Raw genomic sequence first — 19,246 nt, forward strand, 5'->3', positions numbered from 1 at the left:
CGTGCGAAGCCGCGGGCAAAAGCTAGTTTTCTATAAACCCGGAAAACCCGCGGGCGACAGTTCATTCCACAGTTTAGCTGTGCGTGCGGGCTAAGACACAAAGACACATAAATACAGACAACCATACATACAAACAATCATTTTATTGGCTACCTAATATCTTCAATGTACAGAATTTTCACTTTTACAATTTTATAATAAATAGTATAAGACAATTCAGTTCATTCATCAAACTGATTTGACTCATTCTTCAGATGTGACCCATCAGGCCCATCACTATTATGTTCGTATGTATGCTGCATAGTTATGTGAAAACTCTGTCTGTGTGCGTGTAATTTTTGATGTGTTGAATTTTATTGTAGTGTGCGTTTGTCGCAACAGCAAAATCTGTGTCTGTTGAGTTACTTATCTTTTGGTGGTGTGCTGTAGGTGTTTACCTTGCCCCCCGCTAAAAGTGGTGAAAAAATTTGTTCGAAGAGTTTACGTTATCACATCTCCTTAGGCTATATACTCAAAGACCTTATCTCATGGTAAATGCAATTAAAAAACACATTCTAGTTTACACCAAGTAATAATTAATTACAATTTAATATATGAACTCACCTCTCTTAGCGAAGTTGTTCAGAATTCTTACTGGTTATATTTTTCGGTGACACGACAACTTTTGGGTTGACGCCAATTTCTTAAAAAGTAACCGAAATTAATAAAAATTAAAACTTAAACAGCTCTATGACCCTTATTTATGGTAAAATATTGCCAGTGTTCATAAACTACTTTTAGATACTTATTTTAGAGGATTTGTGGTTTTATGTCCCATTACCGGTTCCACGTCCATTATAGGGTCCATTACTATATATTAACTGACATTTATAGACGGGTCTAACGCGAAATTTATTCACATACCTTTATTTAAGGACGTTTCGACACAGGTTTCACTGGTCGTGGTCGCGGCTAACTGATGTCCCAGCAAAATGTCAAAACAGAGATTTGTACAACTACCCGACGAAAAGTGTATGAGAAAGTTTGGGGTAGACATCACATTTTCAAACCACCCACTACACATAATGTGAGTTAATATGTGTTCAAAACGCGAAAGTTTTAAATATTATAGTACCTATATTATTCACTAAAACGGTATGGAAAATTCCGTCGTAATAGATCGCGATTGTAACATAATTATTGGGTACGAATAACCATTAATTTTATCTGCTTATAATTTATTATGAATAACACCAGCTAAAACTATGACTGCACGTATAAGTTTTTATATTCTAGTAAGTACTTAGGTAATATATAAATTGTACTGTACAGGTTACTGAGATTTCAGCACTTCAAAATAAGTACATAGTAAAATTTAGAAGAGTAGGTATATAAAATAAAATGAAAAATAGTCGAAAATGTTTGTTTAAAATTACAGTTTTTATCTTCAAATAGAACTCTAAAAGAGGAAGAGAAACGTGTCATTATAAAAGAAATTAAAGATTATGTGCATACATCGTCATTTTTTATGTTTATAAAAGTATATAAGAATAAGTTAGAAAATTGCAAACGATATTGCACCATAGGCTCTTATTCCATAGTCTTACATGTACAGTCAGCATCAAAAGTAGCGGATCAGATTATTTTTGTGAACATAGAAATTACAGTCAGCCAACATAATCCGGCCATAGAGTAATATGTAGTACTCTTTTCCCTTAAACGGATCAGACTAAGCGACAAAAGAATCAACCATTCTCTATAATAGCTCAAAAAAAATGAGATCTACTCGTATATGTAGAGCAATAAAACTATGGAAGTTACTTTTAATCGCGAACTTTAGTGATAATTTATATATCCCGTGGAGCGCCCCATGGAACTCCTAATACTAATTACTATCACACGTGTGGCAGTATATAGGGCGCTCCACGGGATATGTAAAAGTATTCCAGGGGGGGGCAGATACTTTTGACGCGTTGTTTCATTCGCTACTATTGATGCTGGCTATACATTGATATCTTATACTCCGTACGTACATACATCGTTACGTCGTAGAACATTGTAAGTCATTTGTAATGGCGCCTACATAATTTGCCCTAATACATATTGTATGTATAACAACCCAACCCGTGTAGACTCAACTGAAAAATATGTGGTTATACTCATTGTAGGGTAAACGATAAGAAATAAAACTCCAAAAACAGAAAGTGCTACAAAGTTTAAAAACAAAATTTGCCCAAAGAAATATTTAAACCATAGTCTACACTTCTGTCACTTTCGGTTCCAGTTGAAACCAGTATAATCTGTTGGTTTTAAACCTTATTTTATAATTTAAAGAGTGTCTCTAATAAAATACATCGTAGTCGTGCATGATCTGGTATATTTTTTATAAACTGTTACATAATTTTAAAGCAGCACTTTCTTATCAGAGTTTTTAGACATAAGTAACCTCTACAAAAAACAACAATGACTTAAAATGGTCGGTTAAGCTAAGTGTCAAACTTTTATGCATATTAATGCTATAATCTGCAAACGGATCTTTGAATCGAATTCATAACATTTTTGAAAGACTTAATCAACGACATTTCTCGAATGGAAAGTAGGTACCATTGTTTGCTCAAATATGGCGAAGTGTGTAGGCGCCATTACCAATACACTACTCTTGCATGCTAGGCAAGATTGTGACATCTGTCAGGTTAGAGCAATATAAATTGCACTAATTTCACTCTATCTTCACGAAGAGCCCGCACGACAATATCAAACCCAGCAACTGCAAACAAAATTTAACACATTAGTAATTTACCACAACGGAGAACCTTTATATGATAAGGATATTCCCGGCAGTTATGTCCTTTTTATATTCAAAAAAGTTTTATAACTCAATATTAGCACAACCGAAAAAGCTTTAAGGGATTTTTTGTTAAAAGAATATACCTATACTTATCGAGTAAAATGGCTGCGATATATAGTCAGACGGACGGACATATAGACATGATGACACATATGACACAAAAACTCATGAACATATATAGCTGTGTAGGTATTTTGCTATTTTTTTTACATATAGGAGTAATGTGACGTAAAAACTGCTAGGCAGCGCAACAATTAAGTATCCGGTTCGAAGGACCCATGTCATTGATCAATCATGTCTAGGTATTATGTTTATGTTTAATCGCTGATAATTAATTACAATAAGGTGATTAACCTCGTCCAGCCTACGCTTAAATGCTTTGCAAACGTTGCTCTGCTAGGTATAGGTAAATACCTTAAAAATAGTTTTTTACTTAATTTTTGAAATTGCCTTTCCCGGTGTTCTTTTCTAACGAATACATGTTGGGAGTACCTACACAGAAATGCACGAATTCCTTCCTTGTTTATCACAGAATGAGAATGCATTGCATCGTATTTACGGATGTACCTACATTGTCGATATATTCGTTTCGTTTTAGTCGAAGTTAGTTAAAAAATTTAATTTGGCTCGTTAGAGTCGTTATTCTTAGGTACAGTCAGCAGCAATAGTTGCTAAGCGGGCGAAGTATTCAAAATTATCTTGGCGCGCTCTTATTCGCTTAACAATAAAGTCGCGTCAAGATCATTTTGAACACATCGCCCGCTTAGCAACTATTGCTGCTGGCTGTACGCGGTCTCCACTTTGGATCCGCACTCAAGTATATGTAGGTATAATGATATATGTAGCAACGATGTCTCGCTTCCACACCGGAGCAGTGTGCGGATTAAAGCTAAGCTAATGGGCTATTACTACTACAGCAGTAGTGTCTCTATCAGTGAGCTAGTCTTAAGCGCTGTCGTCACCTTACATTACATGAGATGGAGAATTGCTGGTCAATTTCAATTTATAGCAGAGAAACTCAAACAAACAGTCCGTAACTTTTGGAATGTCATAAATTGGGTAATTTAGATTTAGCATCAGTGCAGCGCGGCAATGCAGTCGCAATTTGCAATTTAGTTTGGATGTGCGTTTTTACCATGATGAACGCCACGACGATGGCGATGACGCCGACGTACACGGCGTTCTCGCGCAGGAACTCCACTGTCTGCGGCAGGCACCCGTCCATGTACATGGTCGCCGGGTTGCCCGAGTACTTGCAGTCCATGCGCTAAACAACACACAATCATGGTCAAGATAGAATTGGATAGTTTGATCTGAAACCATGAAATTTGGGAAATAATTGTCTTATTAGACATGTAAAAGGAAGATCTGAAAACCTTACATATTTATAGATACTTACTAGGATAACACACTGGGATAAAACAAATATATACGTAGGTATATTACAAAAATGCGATTTAAACTAATTTGCAATTGGTGGCCTGAATATAAGGAACAGGCCTTCCAACTTAATTCGTATTCATACACTTATATTAAACCAATTAATACCTTTAGGAACTTTCATTTTTTTTTCATAATCTTTCATAGTTCAAGTATAGATATCAGTAGTGTCAGCAAATTATAGGGAACCCTCTGAGCTCATTCCATAGACGAACTGAGGCGAGAATTTCACTAATAGCTCTGAATACATTTCTACAGTTGTTGCATTGCCTATGATGGTCTGTCAGTATACCTTATACTTGCGTTTATAAGTATGGATAAAATCAATTCAAACACGACGATAAATTTTGTACACGATAGTGGCCCACCTTCCCAGGGTAGACCTCCTTGCAGCAGCTCTCTGGCACGTTGCCGTTCCAGTCCTTGTAGTTGTGCACGCCGCAGCACTGCAGGTAGGTCTGCGTGTCGTCCCACGCGCGCGTGTACTCCGGCCGCACGCCGTAGAACGGTATGGACGCAAACATCTCGCGGTCCAGCGTAGTCAGCACCTGTATTTTCAAATGTGTATGATATCGTTTTACGCTCCTAACTCTTACCATAATAAAAAAAAGCGGCCAAGTGCGAGTCGGACTCGCCCATGAAGGGTTCCGTATTTAGGTGATTTATGACGTATTAAAAAAAACTACTTACTAGATCTCGTTCAAACCAATTTTCGGTGGAAGTTTACATGGTACGAGGGGTATTCAAAATATTCTCGGTATGAGAATGAAAACAAACAAGTACGAAAAGTTTGATATTTTTATTTTTCAATTTACTCCCCCCCTATGTTCATACACTTAAAAGATTGATCAATTATTTTTTTTAATCCCTCGTAAAAATATTTTTTATCTTTCGTGTAAAAATGCTCCTCCACTGCCGCCTTCAATGCTTCATCGTCAGAAAATTTATTTCCACGCAGATCCTTTTTAAGATTGGGGAGCAAAAAGAAGTCGCTGAGGGCTAAGTCCGGACTATACGGTGGGTGAGTAACAGTTTTAAACCCACATTCAACAATAGCTGCCTTGGCAATATGAGCAGTATGGACGGGGGCGTTGTCATGCAGAAGCAGAATACCTTTGGTTAACTTTCCTCGCCTCTTTTCTTTAATTACATCCTTTAATTGACGTAGAATGTTAGCGTAGTACTGTCCTGTGATATTTACACCTTTTTCTTTATAATCGATTAGTAATACTCCTTCACAATCCCAAAATATCGTGGCCATGACCTTGCCAGCTGAAGGGATGACCTTGAACTTCTTGGGATGAGCTGAACCCTTAATGTGCCACTGCATGGACTCTTGTTTACTCTCTGGGTCATAATGATGAACCCAGGTTTCATCTCCAGTAACTATTCTTTGCAGCACCTCATCAGGATTTTCACCGCACAGGTCAATAAAATCGGAACATCAAGCTACACGCATGTCTTTTTGAAGCCGAGTCAGCATTCGCGGAACCCATCTTGCACTTACTTTTGACATATTAAGATGGTCATGTATAATATCATGTACGGTACCAATAGAGAGATTGGTTACTTGTGCTATAGATTTTACCTTCACTCGACCATCTTCCAATATAAGTTTTTCCACTTTATCAATATTTTCTTGTGAAGTAGCTACTACAGGCCGGCCAGGTCTAGGGTCATCTTCAATACTCTCCCTTCCGCGTTTAAACTCGCTTGACCACTTTTGAATGGTAGATAAAGAAGGAGCAGACTCACGGTAAACACAATCCATTTCCTCTTTTATGGTTTTTTTATTTTTACCCTGTTTTGTCAAGAATTTTATCACGCATCGATGTTCTAATTTAGTTAACATTGTCAATTCGCACATGATGTTCATGTTTGTTCAGCAATTGCAGAAAAACAAAAGACCATCTCGGTTCGAATTATACTTTTTTTTAATGTCAATGAATAAACCTTAGCGGCCAGTAACGAAAGAAATTTTAGAAGAGGTCGTAAGATATCAATACCGAGAATATTTTGAACGCCCCTCGTAATGTACATCATATATTTTTTTTAGTTTTATCATTCTGTTATTTTAGAAGTTACAGGGGGGGGGGGGACGGGACACACATTTTACCACTTTGGAAGTGTCTCTCGCGCAAACTATTCAGTTTAGAAAAAAATGATATTAGAAACCTTAATATCACGTATGGGTTTGATGAAAAAAAAAATTTGAGTTTCAGTTCTAAGTATGGGGAACCCCAAAAATTTATTGTTTTTTTCTATTTTTGTGTGAAAATCTTAATGCGGTTCACATAATACATCTACTTACCAAGTTTCAACAGTATAGTTCTTATAGTTTCGGAGAAAAGTGACTGTGACATACGGCGGACAGACGGACAGACAGACAGAGAGACAGACAGACAGACAGACAGATTCAGATTCAGATTCAGATTCAGATTCAGATGTTTTATTGATAAAAGGCAATAATTTTACATTTGGCTACGGAACCCTAAAAAAGTTAAACGAAGGTACGTAGCTATGGGTAATAGGTATAACAATAAATTATGTAAAAATATTTTCCATTATGTATATGCATCCAGGGAGGAAAATGGGGACTGTTTCAATAGAGAAGCGGTCGTTCACTATTCTCTTTCATTCCAACCGGACCTATATTAGATACCTAGTAATAGTAATGTGAGCCCTAATACGTATTTTTTTATTTTATCATATCACTGAATTCAAACCTACGATACTTGGAACGGTTATCAGCCGAATACAACTCCTCATATAGATATTTCATTAAAGGACAGGGTTCCCAAACTGAGGGATCATTCTCAGTAGATCCATTGACTAGATCCATCATGTATCTACTGAGATATTTTTTTCTCGATTGATCTGCTGTTTAATAAAATGGATCTAATGAGAAAATGTAGTCTTAATAGATATATTAATATATTAATCCTCAACTTAACTAAACGGAGCTACGCTTTTTTCCCCAAAGTGTAATGTTTTAACGAATATCACACTAAATCAATAGGTAGGTATGTTAGGTTCGTTAGGTAGCTTCAGATGCCCGAAGGGCAAACCGCCCAGAAATAGGAGCCCCGCGAAGCGGGGCTCCGTCTAGTTAAGTTGCGGACTCAACATTTTGAAAATTTTCTGGTTAACGGATTTTTCAAAATTGTTCAAAATTGGATCAATTGAGAAAAAAATATCTCAGTAGATACATGATGGATCTGGTCAATGGATCTACTGAGAATGATCCAAACTGAGCGCCACGACGTCCTGGAGTGGCGCGGCGTAGTTTAGATTCGAGAGCTACGCGCGGGTTATCTTAATTTTCAAGAGAATCACAAAAGAATTTACAATGTAAAAGGAGTCGCAGTACATAAAAGTTTGAGAACCCCCACATTATAGGATGTAAGGTACCTATGTCTAATACCTTTTCCCGAAACACGAACTGCAGGATACCTCCAACAAGCATGAGCACGAAGATGATGAACACGAGGATGTAGTACTGAAACAATACATTGACCCATGCATGAAAGTTAACTTACAAATGGCTACGTGTAAACAAAGAAATTAAGGAATATGGGCCACATTCAGCAAAGCGCCTGTCACCGTTAAATTAAAACGTTTGCAAAATTTTGGAAAAATGGGAAATTTTGTAGTTAACTGCTGATTCAATCAGTCCGTCAATTGTTTAGTTCTAAAACTCAAAAACTGTAGCGAAATTGTAAATATGCTGTTTTGACAGCTGAATTAAGAGGCGCTGTATCTACAGCACCTATGGTGTAACAACGTAAATGTGTATTTCCATTGAAAAAAGTCTCGAAGGTTAGCGTAATTCTATCACTTCTAATAATATTTTTCCAAGCTTACGGTTTTTGCTAAAGTAACACGAAAGGGTCTTCAGGCACGCGATATCGACCTTAAGGCAATTATTACAAAAACAACTTATAATAAGGTTCTTTGAACTACTTCGGTACTTTCATTCCTTTATTTACATATAGTATTTACGTATTAAAGCTTTTATTGATTGTCAAGGGTAATTTTCACATGCTATTGTGACCGCTTAGCAACGACAGGCCGTATGTTTGTTAGCTACTCTCGTGGGCAGTGTCGTAACTGTAGGGTCCGAAAGCGGGCAAAATGACAGACCCTCTGACCCAAGAGGAGCCCCAATATACCCAAGAGGCCGTAGGCACAGAATCCTAATGGCCGCATACGATGAATTTGCCACCGTCCGGCCTCACTGGCCTACTTAGCCGCGCTCTAGCAGCCCAGCAGCGCGAGGAGCATGACCGCCGCTCCCGTGACCACCACCAGGGTACCAAGTGCACAAGTAGGTTGTCGTACCGTGAGCAGCATGCACTTGACCTCCTTAGCCGCGCCGCAGCAGCCCAGCAGCGCGAGCAGCATGACCGCCGCTCCCGTGGCCACCACCACGCCCACGGACGCGATGAACAAGTTGTTGCTCATGAGCGTGCTGGAAAAAGAACGCGTCACCCACACCCACGCGCCCAGCGCCAGTGCCAGCAGCCCACCGATCTGTAATAAAAACATATGCAAATACCATTTATAATCGCTAAACCTTTCTTAATTAATCTTAAACAAAATAGTTATTTACGATACAAATACGGAAAAGAGGAAATTCGAAACGAGTGGCGATAAATTAAAACACGACCGAAGGGAGTGTTTTAAATCGACACGAGTTGCGAATTGCCTATTCGCATGTGTATCGTATAACGTTTTACAGTACATATGGCACTTTAAACTTTCGACATACGCACGGAAAGTGCTCATTCCCGCACTAGTTCGGGAAAGTAGCACCATATGTACTGTAAAATAATTTACGGTAGGTACAGCTTAGAAAGCCATTAAAACCTAACGTAGCTACCGTCAGTTACGTAGGTATCTAAGTACCTGGTCTTTATCAACAGCTCCAATTCCGCAAATGATAGTATAGGGATAGGGTAAGGTACAATTGAAAACAAAGCTCGACTTTATGGTGAAAATTCTAAAGGTATAAGGTAATAAAAATTCTAAATATAATAGTACCTACGTAGTAAAAAATTAAATAAAACCATAACAACGAAGGGCTTCCATCGCGTGTGAATTACTAAGGGCGGTGTACGGCAGAGGTGTCGTTGATTTATATTATAAATTTATCCTGGCGTCACCCACGCCTACATTAACAACGCGGAAGCTAAGATAAGAATCTAACTGCGCTGGGTAATATAAATGGGGGTCACTGTTTTACTCTGTTTTGGTCGCTGTGGTGTTCGAATAGAATTCAGATTCAGGGTATGTATACAAATGTCCAAAAACTGTATCTAAATGTTATTGACCTATGTATTAAATTACCCAGCTTATAGTATATATTAACATTACAATAAGAATTATATAAATTATATCATATAATACAAAAAATATAGGTTAAAAGCATTTTTATTGTACGATCCGATATCGGATGTCGGATATGAGTAAAATGTACCGTGGCATAAAGGTCCACCGATGTACAGATTGTACAGTTGGGACGATGGGTCGGTGCCCCAACTTTTAAGTAAGTATATAACCCACGTCGCCATACTAATTGTATATTATTAATATTATATAGAAAAGTGGATACTTAATATGTTAGGGCACCGACGCCACCGACTGTACCTATTAGGTACCTTCTCTAAGTGGTAAATAAGCAACGTTTACTGTGGGGCGGGTGTGAAGTTTCGGAGTTTCTACCTTTCGGCGAAACATACATAAGATCGAGGTTTTCTTAGGAACCGCTGTTTTTTTAATCAGATAGGTACCTACATTAGTAAAAATAATTTTAACTTAGTATAATTAATTCATTATAGTCCGACCATTTACTAAAAATATTATTAATAAAACAGATATTAAATAACAAAATAAATAATTAAATCATAAATCTGTAAAAATTGCTTGATAGTGAAATTCATCCAGTAAGATCTACTTATTCCCTTTTTCGCCTATATCTAGACCATAGACTAGGAATCCTCTAGACGGAGTTTAGAGCAATTATTTCATGAAACCGATGCTGCCAAAAATACGGGGGTGCGGGGGGACGAGGTGAGCGAATCCCGTGCCGTGATTGGTCCGTTCAAATACACGGACCAATCACGGCACGGGATTCTGACACTTTGACTCGAAGATGGAGTAAAACTACCGTATATAGTGACAGAGAGGGGGTAGTGACTGGGGTAGTGTTACTATGTTCTACTACTCAGTCTAGCTAGAGGATGTCTTGTCTGTGATCTAGACATAGACGTAACGAAATCGCGCTGCCCTGTAGGTATATACATACAGGGTGGTCCATCAAACATAGACGTCCAAAAATTTTTTTTAGATTCCTCACATAGTGGGCTATCAGAATATAGGTACCCCATGTATGTTAGCCGATTTATCGTAGTTTTCGAGTTATGAATTTTTGAACTTTTAATTTTTTTTTTAAACTAGAAACTTTGACTTTGGTCTTCTTTTTTTTCCAACTCGCAGCCAAGTGAGGATGCTGATTTTTTTTAGCAGTTGCGCCGTTTGTAAAGGATTGTGTTACAAAAAGAAACATTCAATAAAATTCAATAGTTTTTTTTTTTAATAAATTAATTGGTTCATCTCGGAATTTCTTAACAAATTTAAAAGTTCAAAAATTCATAACTCGTAAACTACGAAAAATCGGCAACATACATGGGGTAGGTATATATTCTGATAGCCCACGATGTGAGGAATCTATAAAAAAAATTTGGACGTCTATGTTTGGACCGCCCTGTATATAGGAGTTTGTACTCACACAGGTAAACTACACATGAGCCAATAACTTACTTACAAAAGTAACAACGTTGATGCATATCAGTGAGAACTTCATACATCGCCCGCAGCTGTCCATTGTGCCGCCCATTCCCATCTCGTTGGCTAGCCTGAAACATATATCCAACACCGAACTTCAGATTCCGTTACCTATACATACAATATATGTATATGCGGCATACTTTAATACAAACAGGTAAATCCGTTTCGCGTTACGCGATTTGATATTTATACTAAATTAACCCATCCATTGCATAAGTTACGACTTACCGTAAACACAACACAAATACAATATTAATGTATTGTTATTAAAAGTATTATATACACCATTTCGGCGTGCATCATTTAATTTAATCGTAATACTTGTTGTTGTTTCGTTGCCTCAATAGCCATACTTAACGTTAGGTAAGTACTAAAGTCACTCACTCCAGTAAATCTATAAGGCTTTGCCCTCTATTCATAAAATATACCTACGTAGGTATTTTTTGGTGTTTTAGGGTTCCGTACCTCAAATAACGTTACTCTTATAGGATAACTTATTGTGTGTCTGTCTGTCCATCTCTCACACAGCTCACAGCACAGTTAATTTCATGTGTTCAGTGTGTTCCATTTTGTGTGATGTTACGGAACCCTAATCTCAAATCGCACTTGGTTCAACTAATGTTATTTTTATTTTTTATTCAATTGAATTAATTCAAGTATTTTAATATTGTTTATTAAAATAATAGGAGCCTAATAAAAGGCCTACAGTATACAGTCTAATAAGCCCCAGTAAAAGTAACCCAACTGCCCTTGTCTAGTTAGGTAGGTACTCTTAGTTAGCAATTTTCACTTACTACAGGTGCAATAAATATGACATGCACGACGCGGCTAAACTGCACGCTGCACATACTTAAATATATCCGTTTCGCGTTACGAGACTTGATATTGATACTAATCCCACCCATTGCATGAGTTACGACTCACTCAAGGTGATCTCCCAGCAAAAACAAGGTCCATCTGATCGCAGGTCCCTTCTCTAAGTAACTGATGATAATCGTCACGTTAAACAAACAAGTGAAAGTTCATGTGCAATGGATGAAGACCAATCATTTTTAAAAGTCATAAAGATTACAATTGAGACCGCTAAGTTGTAAGTCTCAAGTTACCATGTACCGAGAAATGGAGGAAATATTTTGTCAAGTTGCTATGGGAACTACTAGCGTTTTCAATACCTGGATCTCAACCACAAAACTTGTTTGTCACCTTAAATCGTGGCGTCTTGTCTAGAGTTTGGCGCGAAATCCAACAACACAACGTGTGCCACAACTTTGTATTCACTGATAACCTTTCACTTTATCATCACTCTTACTATACTATCTAAGAAGTGTTACGTCACTGTCCAATTTGCAATGGATAAGTTTTGAGTTCATTCAGCGCAGGCCACGAGCTGTATGCTGCGGTCGGTGGGAAAGACTCGACTGGTTTTGTTTCTGTGTTCGCGTGCCTCTCCCCACCAAGGGACTAACAACCTTCGAAGGCATTCTATGTTTTTACCGGCACGGTAGGTATGTGGTTTATGTCTGCACTCCCATTGTACGCCATGCAACCACTAGGTCAGCTTACGATAATGAGTCTGGCGCATGTTACATATTAAGCCCTTGCTACACGGTCGCCGACAAGCCCCTCAGACCGCGTGGCCTTGGTCTGGACGGACCGTGTAGACACTTGTTTCCAACAAAATTTGACCAAAACTGATCAAGGTCAGACCAAGGACAGACGGTTAGAAGGCTTGTCGGCGACCGTGTAGCAAGGGCTTTAGAAAATCTATGTTAGGTAAGTACCTAGGTACTTAGCATTCAATTCGGCGCTCACTAAGTAAATAGTCGCTCTATTATTGCGCCGGCGCTAAGAATAAAACTGTATATTTTGGTTAGCATGGTGGGTAGAAAGCACGTACCATCCGCTCCGCGATTGTTACGCCATTTAGGGTTCTAGCTAAATTGGACATATCATAGCATAAGTATGGGACGACCAATTTAGATAGGACCCTATATGGCGTAACAATCCCGTGTGGTGACTGTACATTACCCAACATAAAAGCGCCATTTTTAGGGTTCCGTACCCAAAGGGTAAAAACGGGACCCTATTACAAAGACTCCACTGTGACCCGTCTGTCTGTCTGTCACCATCAGGCTGTAGGTACGATTATCTCATGAACCGTCGTGATAGCTAGTTGAAATTTTCACAGATGACGATGTATTTCTGTTGCCGCTATAGCAACAAATACTAAAAAGTACGGAACCCTCGGTGGGCGGGTCCGACTCGCACTTGTCCGGTTTCTATTATGACCAAAATGATCTTACCTACTACGTTCCATCAAATTTTCTGTCAGCAAATAGATGTCATTTTTGGAGTTCCTTAGCCAAAAGGCAAGAAACCGGCCAAGAGCATGTCAGGATATACTGTGTTAGGTTTCCGTAACGCCACTACGCCCACGTAGTGGCCCTTCCGTCACAACTTAATAGGCAGACTTTTTTGTGGAATAGGATTAGGAATCTCAAAGTGTCGCAATGTAGTTTTGAGTGGTCTAAGAACTCTAAGCATCTCTAAGTGATAATTAAATCCGAATCTTGTAGAGGCTCCAATGAGAGAGTCGCGATTTACCAAGCCGTGGTTTTGTCAAACGATCATGATCATTTTTAGTCCAAAATATGTAATTGTCCCCCAGTGACCACAGGTACCTACGCATAAATAATTACAACAACGTTGCAGGCGGACGTGGATCGACGGGAACAGGGGGAATGAAACAGCTGCATAGTACACTTTCTTTTAATAGCTTTTTTGTTAATAAACTGTTACCTTAACATAAAATTGGTATCTACCTATACAAAATGTATCCAACGAAGCAACAATAACGTGTTCAATCTAACCGTTGACAAACTACACTTCATGATTAAAGAGTAAAACTTAATGTTTTAGGTTTAGGGACTGCATTCGGAGACCAACATTAATCAGTGCGTCCCGCTCGCACATGGACGACACGCACAGAGATTATAGTATGAATTTTCTGAAATAATTTTTACGCCTAATTTGTGACCCTAATCTGTTAAAAAAAACTTTGTTTCTTTTATGCATAGCGGTCAGCTCCCTTGTTAAGCACGTAGCAAAGCAACAATATCGTTTAAAAAGCAACTGTATCGTGATAGTATTATGGTTCAAATCTATGTAACAGCTTATTCAAAGAACGAAAGAAGAAAACAACAGGGGCATTATTTTTGGAGATAACAAAATTTGTTATCTCCGAATAGGCTTTTTCATGAATTTGAACCATATAAATAGGATGGTAAAATTGGTTTTTAAACGGCTTGTTCCCGTCTACTTATGACGGCGTTTTTAGCAGCAATTGTTACACGTTTTAATCAAGGGCAAATGTCATGAAAAAGTTCACGAAAACATACCTAATTTTAATTTATTTTCAACTGTAAATCTTTTCCCTACATACCATAGCATAGCAGTAAGAGCAAAATTTTTAACAGAAGTAGGTATATTTTCCGGATAGTTGAAATAAAAGGTAAAAACTCGCGCGATGGCTATTTCTTCTTCTGTCTGTCTTATATCTTTTGTCCCCTTCTAATTTCCTGGCATTACGCCCCCTCTTAAAGGTATGGTTAATTATTTTTTTAACACAATTAAATTAATTCCTTTGTGTAACGAAACAGTTTACTTACATTTTTAGATTATTTAAAATATACATTGGAATCATTTAAATGATACTAGCTACCTAGAGTCTTGGTCCTAGACAAATTAAGACCTTAACTAAACGTATACATTTCTTTAAGTTGGTCACCAAATACAGCCCCAGTTTGATGATACAAACGTTATCGTGAATAATCTTAGGGCGAATTAACTATGACGACAACACAAGGTGTGTCAACATTACAGATCTGGTGTAAAATAAATTAAAAGTAAAAAATATTCAAATAAAACTTCATTATTCACGATTGCTACTATTATTGCTAACTATAAAACAAAAGTGTATACACTGGTTAAGGTAAATAAAAATACTTTTCAAACAACATCTTGACATCAACCTGCAATAATTAATATATTACATCGTTTTGCGCTAAAATACAACAAAATACACTTATACAAACTACGTGCTACGATTGGTTACATACAGGTCAATAAATTACCGCAAGAGAGTTTATCCTTTTACACTAAAAATTAACCCGCCCACTAACGCTCCTCCAGCGATATTTTTCTAAAAAAAAGTTGATACTCTCGCCAATACTCATCTTCCCTAGTTACCACGCATTGGGTTAAGTTCGTATGATGGTTATTTCTATCCAAACTTCATTGCGATGACTGATAATTAAATAAGAAAGACGCGATGAAGCCTGGATTGAAGCGACTAAAACGTTAAGTGTTCTTTAAATTCGAGGTCCTGAATCTCCATCTCCAACTCCCATAATGCAAAAGTGTTAGAGACGCAGACAAAGAAATTTCGAATAATATCGAATCGTTGAGACGAATCAATAAGCTCAATCGGAGAACGCACATGTGGATTTGACTTTGATGACGATTACAGTCTGACCTCCGATTGCTCATAGTTGTAACTTTCTGGGCCAAGTTATACTAGAGAGTTGACAGTCGAAGGTAAAAAGAAACGCGCTGCAGGAGTTTGAACAGACAAACCAAGCAAACAGGGCCATGCCCGCGCACGCTTGTGTATGGCGTTTACCCAGATAGGCCTCCTCAACATTTATAATTTTAAACTCGCGACTTTTAAGTCTAAATTAGAAAATTTTAACCCAGGGTCACGAGATTGCATTTAAGGGCCTTTTGATTATCGGAAGTAGTGTGTCTATTCCTTTTGGAGCATGACTTTTGCGAAGCCTAATAGATTTTGAGTCATAAATTTTGAAATTTCAAAATTGCCGTTTTCGAGATACCTGACTTTGCCAAGTCTAATACATATAAGGGCTTGTGATAGGGGAGGGGGAGTCACGAAAAAATCACAACAGATCACGTTGGGGGAGGGGGGTATAAGGAGACCTCACGTGTATTTTTCTACAGTGAACGAAACTAAGAAAAAATACCTACAACATCATGAATAGATACTTTTACTCGGTTTCGTTAAACATAAATCTCACTCCGCACTTCAAAATAGCTCGCTATTATCTTATTTTAAGAAATTTTGGAGCGCGTAACTTAAAATTAAGTCTAATGAAAAAATTCTAAAAAATACACGTGAGGTTGTGGGGGGGAGGGGGGTTAGCCAAAAACCTCACCAAATATCACCAAGGGGGAGGGAGGGGTCAAAAAGTAGCCGAAAACACCTCGCGTGATTTGTGCACAACCCCTAAGAGATACGCTTGTAAACTAAAAGACGAGCAATATATTGGTTCAAGTCTGTACGAGTAGGTATAAAGGCTCGAAAAGTATTAAAACAGACAAGAGTAGAGTAGAGTCATGTTAGGCCGTTTAGTATGACAATAATACAAAGGTATTGAGGAGCTGCCATCACCCGTACAAGTGTGGAAGGCAACTTTTGTCAGTAATAAACAACGAGAGTTTTATCTCCGAATTAAAGTGCAGTTTATTCATATGGCACCTGTCCGACAGACAGCAAGAGATCAACCAGGGGCCCGTTTCTCAAAAGCTTGTAATACAAGTGGAAGCATTGACATATATCTCAGGACTGGCCTTACGGGCAATAAGACTGGGGCATGAATAGGGCCAGTACAGCGGTGTGACACCCTGACACCGCTACAACGCGATTGGTTGATTTCGCATCACGCGCGCGATTGGTCGTAACTAGTTGCGATAGACTGCACGATTGGCTCGAATTCGTGAGTGACACTGCTGAACTAGTACCATTTTTAGTGTCGTAAGGCCCGTCCTGAGATAAACGTCAATGAGTGGAAGTCCATTTCTAACAAAAGCTGTCAAAATATTTATTTATTTATTTGAAAAATGTTTACTTGACCTTACAGACAGATCCAATGCGCCATTAAACTTAACATTAACATTAAATATGACATCCGCTTGTATTACAAGTTACAAGGTTTCGAGAAACGGGCCCCTGTACTCACTATTTTCGTGATCCTGTTATATAAAAGACGCGTAACATTCGCTGCCAGACATAACGTTAAACAATACTACAATAAACATTAATATCTTCTATAGGCGCCCGCTAGGCGGGTTGGCGAGGCCACATAACGATCAACACAGTACAAGGCAGGCACCAGAGTTGTGCAGAATTTCAGAATCAAACATTCTGTTACTTTTATTTTGTTAGCCTGATGTGCGATGTGCGCCCGCTAGATGGGCTCTTTGTCGTATCCTGTTGTTATCTATGGCTACTTATAGCAGCAAGCACCTGCCTAGTGGGTTGTCTGACATTTGAGCATAAGTTCCGAGCGCCCACTAGGCGGGTTCCTGGCACTGAGCGTGTTAATCGTTGATCGCAGACTACTCACACTGCCGACGGGACAAAAAAGAAATGCGATGAAAAAAATTGCTTTTCGTTAATCATCGGCGGTGGGAAAGCTACCGAATTAATTTTTGGTCTCCTGGGAAAGTTCGTATCCATTTAGGTACCAATCAAAAACCAAATGCATAAGGGAAGGTGGGCTAAGACTGTCACCGGGGCAAGACAAACACTTGTAAGGAATCCTCATACTGTTTGTCTTGCCCCGAGCAAAATAAACTTCGTCTTATCCCACCTTACCTTGTCTAAAAGATTTCAGCCAGTTTCAGTATCTACCTCTAGCTAGGCTAAGGTTCCAATCCGAGTCCGGTATATGGTCTATGAATTCCCGAGATAATAAAAAAACTAGCCAGAACGGAATGAAACGGACATCAAAATCAGAAGTAGTCCAAAAAAAAATGAATTGTAGATCCCAAGAAACCAAAAATCATCATAAGTATTGTCCACTCTCTGAAATGTGATTAACCATTTGCCTCATTTTTGAAAACATAAGTACCCTAGTATTTATTATATTTTATTTTTTACGTTTTACTTTTAGCAATATACTTCCGTCGTGTGAACGTTCGCAGGGCCAGCCTAAAAGTTCAGTAGAGTATGATCAATACTAGTACACTACGGCATACCTGGTATGAGGTAGCGTAACATACATTGAAAATTAAAATTAGTGACGGTTCATCTCACTTGAACTAATTAATAATAATAACTAACGTACTTAGACACGAACGGGCGGTCGAATTCAAAGTCGCACAAAATTAAATAAGGATAGTTAGTAACTAACAAACAGAAATGGAAAAGATGGAGGCTTTTAGCCTTTTACTTTCAAGGGATCACACATCATGAACATATAACAAATGAAAAGACAATTTTACAATGGAAGTGTGAGATAAGAAGCTTAAATAATAATTATTATTAGTAACGGAGAAGTAGCGACGATCGTAATACAACCGTTTGATTAATTTTAGATTCAGGCGTTAAGTGTAGGGGAAAGGTGTACGAGTCGGTCCCAAGAGGTAAGATGATCCTTTTCGATTGCACGCAAACAGCTAACGCCATGTAGTTAAATTCTTTAGCAAAACGTAGTCTCGCATGCCCCCTTGCCTAGGGTTACCAGATCCAAATTTGGAATTTCCTGACAAAATTCCTGATTTGCGATATTTTTTCCTGACGCTTGTATCGGCGGGCGACGGGGGGTCTAGCCGTATGTGATATCTATGTATGCTAGATAAGTAAATTTGAATAATGTACCTTTTTAGGTACATATTGTTAATTCACTAAAATTCCTGACATTTTCGTATTCCGGCCGCATTCCTGACAAACGGCCAAAATTCCTGACATGTCAGGAAAATTCCTGACGTCTGGTAACCCTACCCTTGCCTCAGTTCATTTGCAGGGGCGGCGGGAGCGACACTTTGATTTTACAGAAAAGTATTATACAAGTTATCATTTGAACTATAGGTGAACCAGGATCTATTGAGGGTGCGCCATGTTGCGGAATTTCACTGGAACTAATTTTTTCATACTACACTGAATTGTCACCTTATACATGAGAATAACAGCGCCCTCTTGACAATTATCATATATTACTGGTCAGGCTATACGTAATACGTATATTTTTTTATGAAAATTTACTAGATTAAATATTTTATGTATAAAAAAAAGTAAGTTAGATATACATATGACACGAGGAAACGGAGGAA

The 19,246-nt window shown here is 38.2% G+C and overlaps 1 protein-coding gene across 1 annotated transcript in view; it reads right to left on the minus strand.

Annotated features, from left to right (window-relative positions):
- Positions 1-12,545, minus strand: part of LOC134662507 (uncharacterized) — a 37,379-nt gene extending 24,834 nt beyond the window's left edge. Inside the window, exons 1-6 of the mRNA XM_063518759.1 lie at positions 12,320-12,545; positions 11,094-11,184; positions 8,609-8,800; positions 7,692-7,766; positions 4,636-4,815; positions 3,963-4,094 (exon numbers count right to left, since the gene is read on the minus strand). Coding sequence (XP_063374829.1) covers positions 3,963-4,094; positions 4,636-4,815; positions 7,692-7,766; positions 8,609-8,800; positions 11,094-11,171 — 657 coding nt within the window. The 5' untranslated portion in view covers positions 11,172-11,184; positions 12,320-12,545. The remainder of the gene's footprint in view (positions 1-3,962; positions 4,095-4,635; positions 4,816-7,691; positions 7,767-8,608; positions 8,801-11,093; positions 11,185-12,319) is intronic.
- Positions 12,546-19,246: the final 6,701 nt, after the last annotated feature.

Source organism: Cydia amplana, chromosome 3 (genome assembly GCF_948474715.1).
Source record: "Cydia amplana chromosome 3, ilCydAmpl1.1, whole genome shotgun sequence".
NCBI lineage: Eukaryota > Metazoa > Arthropoda > Insecta > Lepidoptera > Tortricidae > Cydia > Cydia amplana.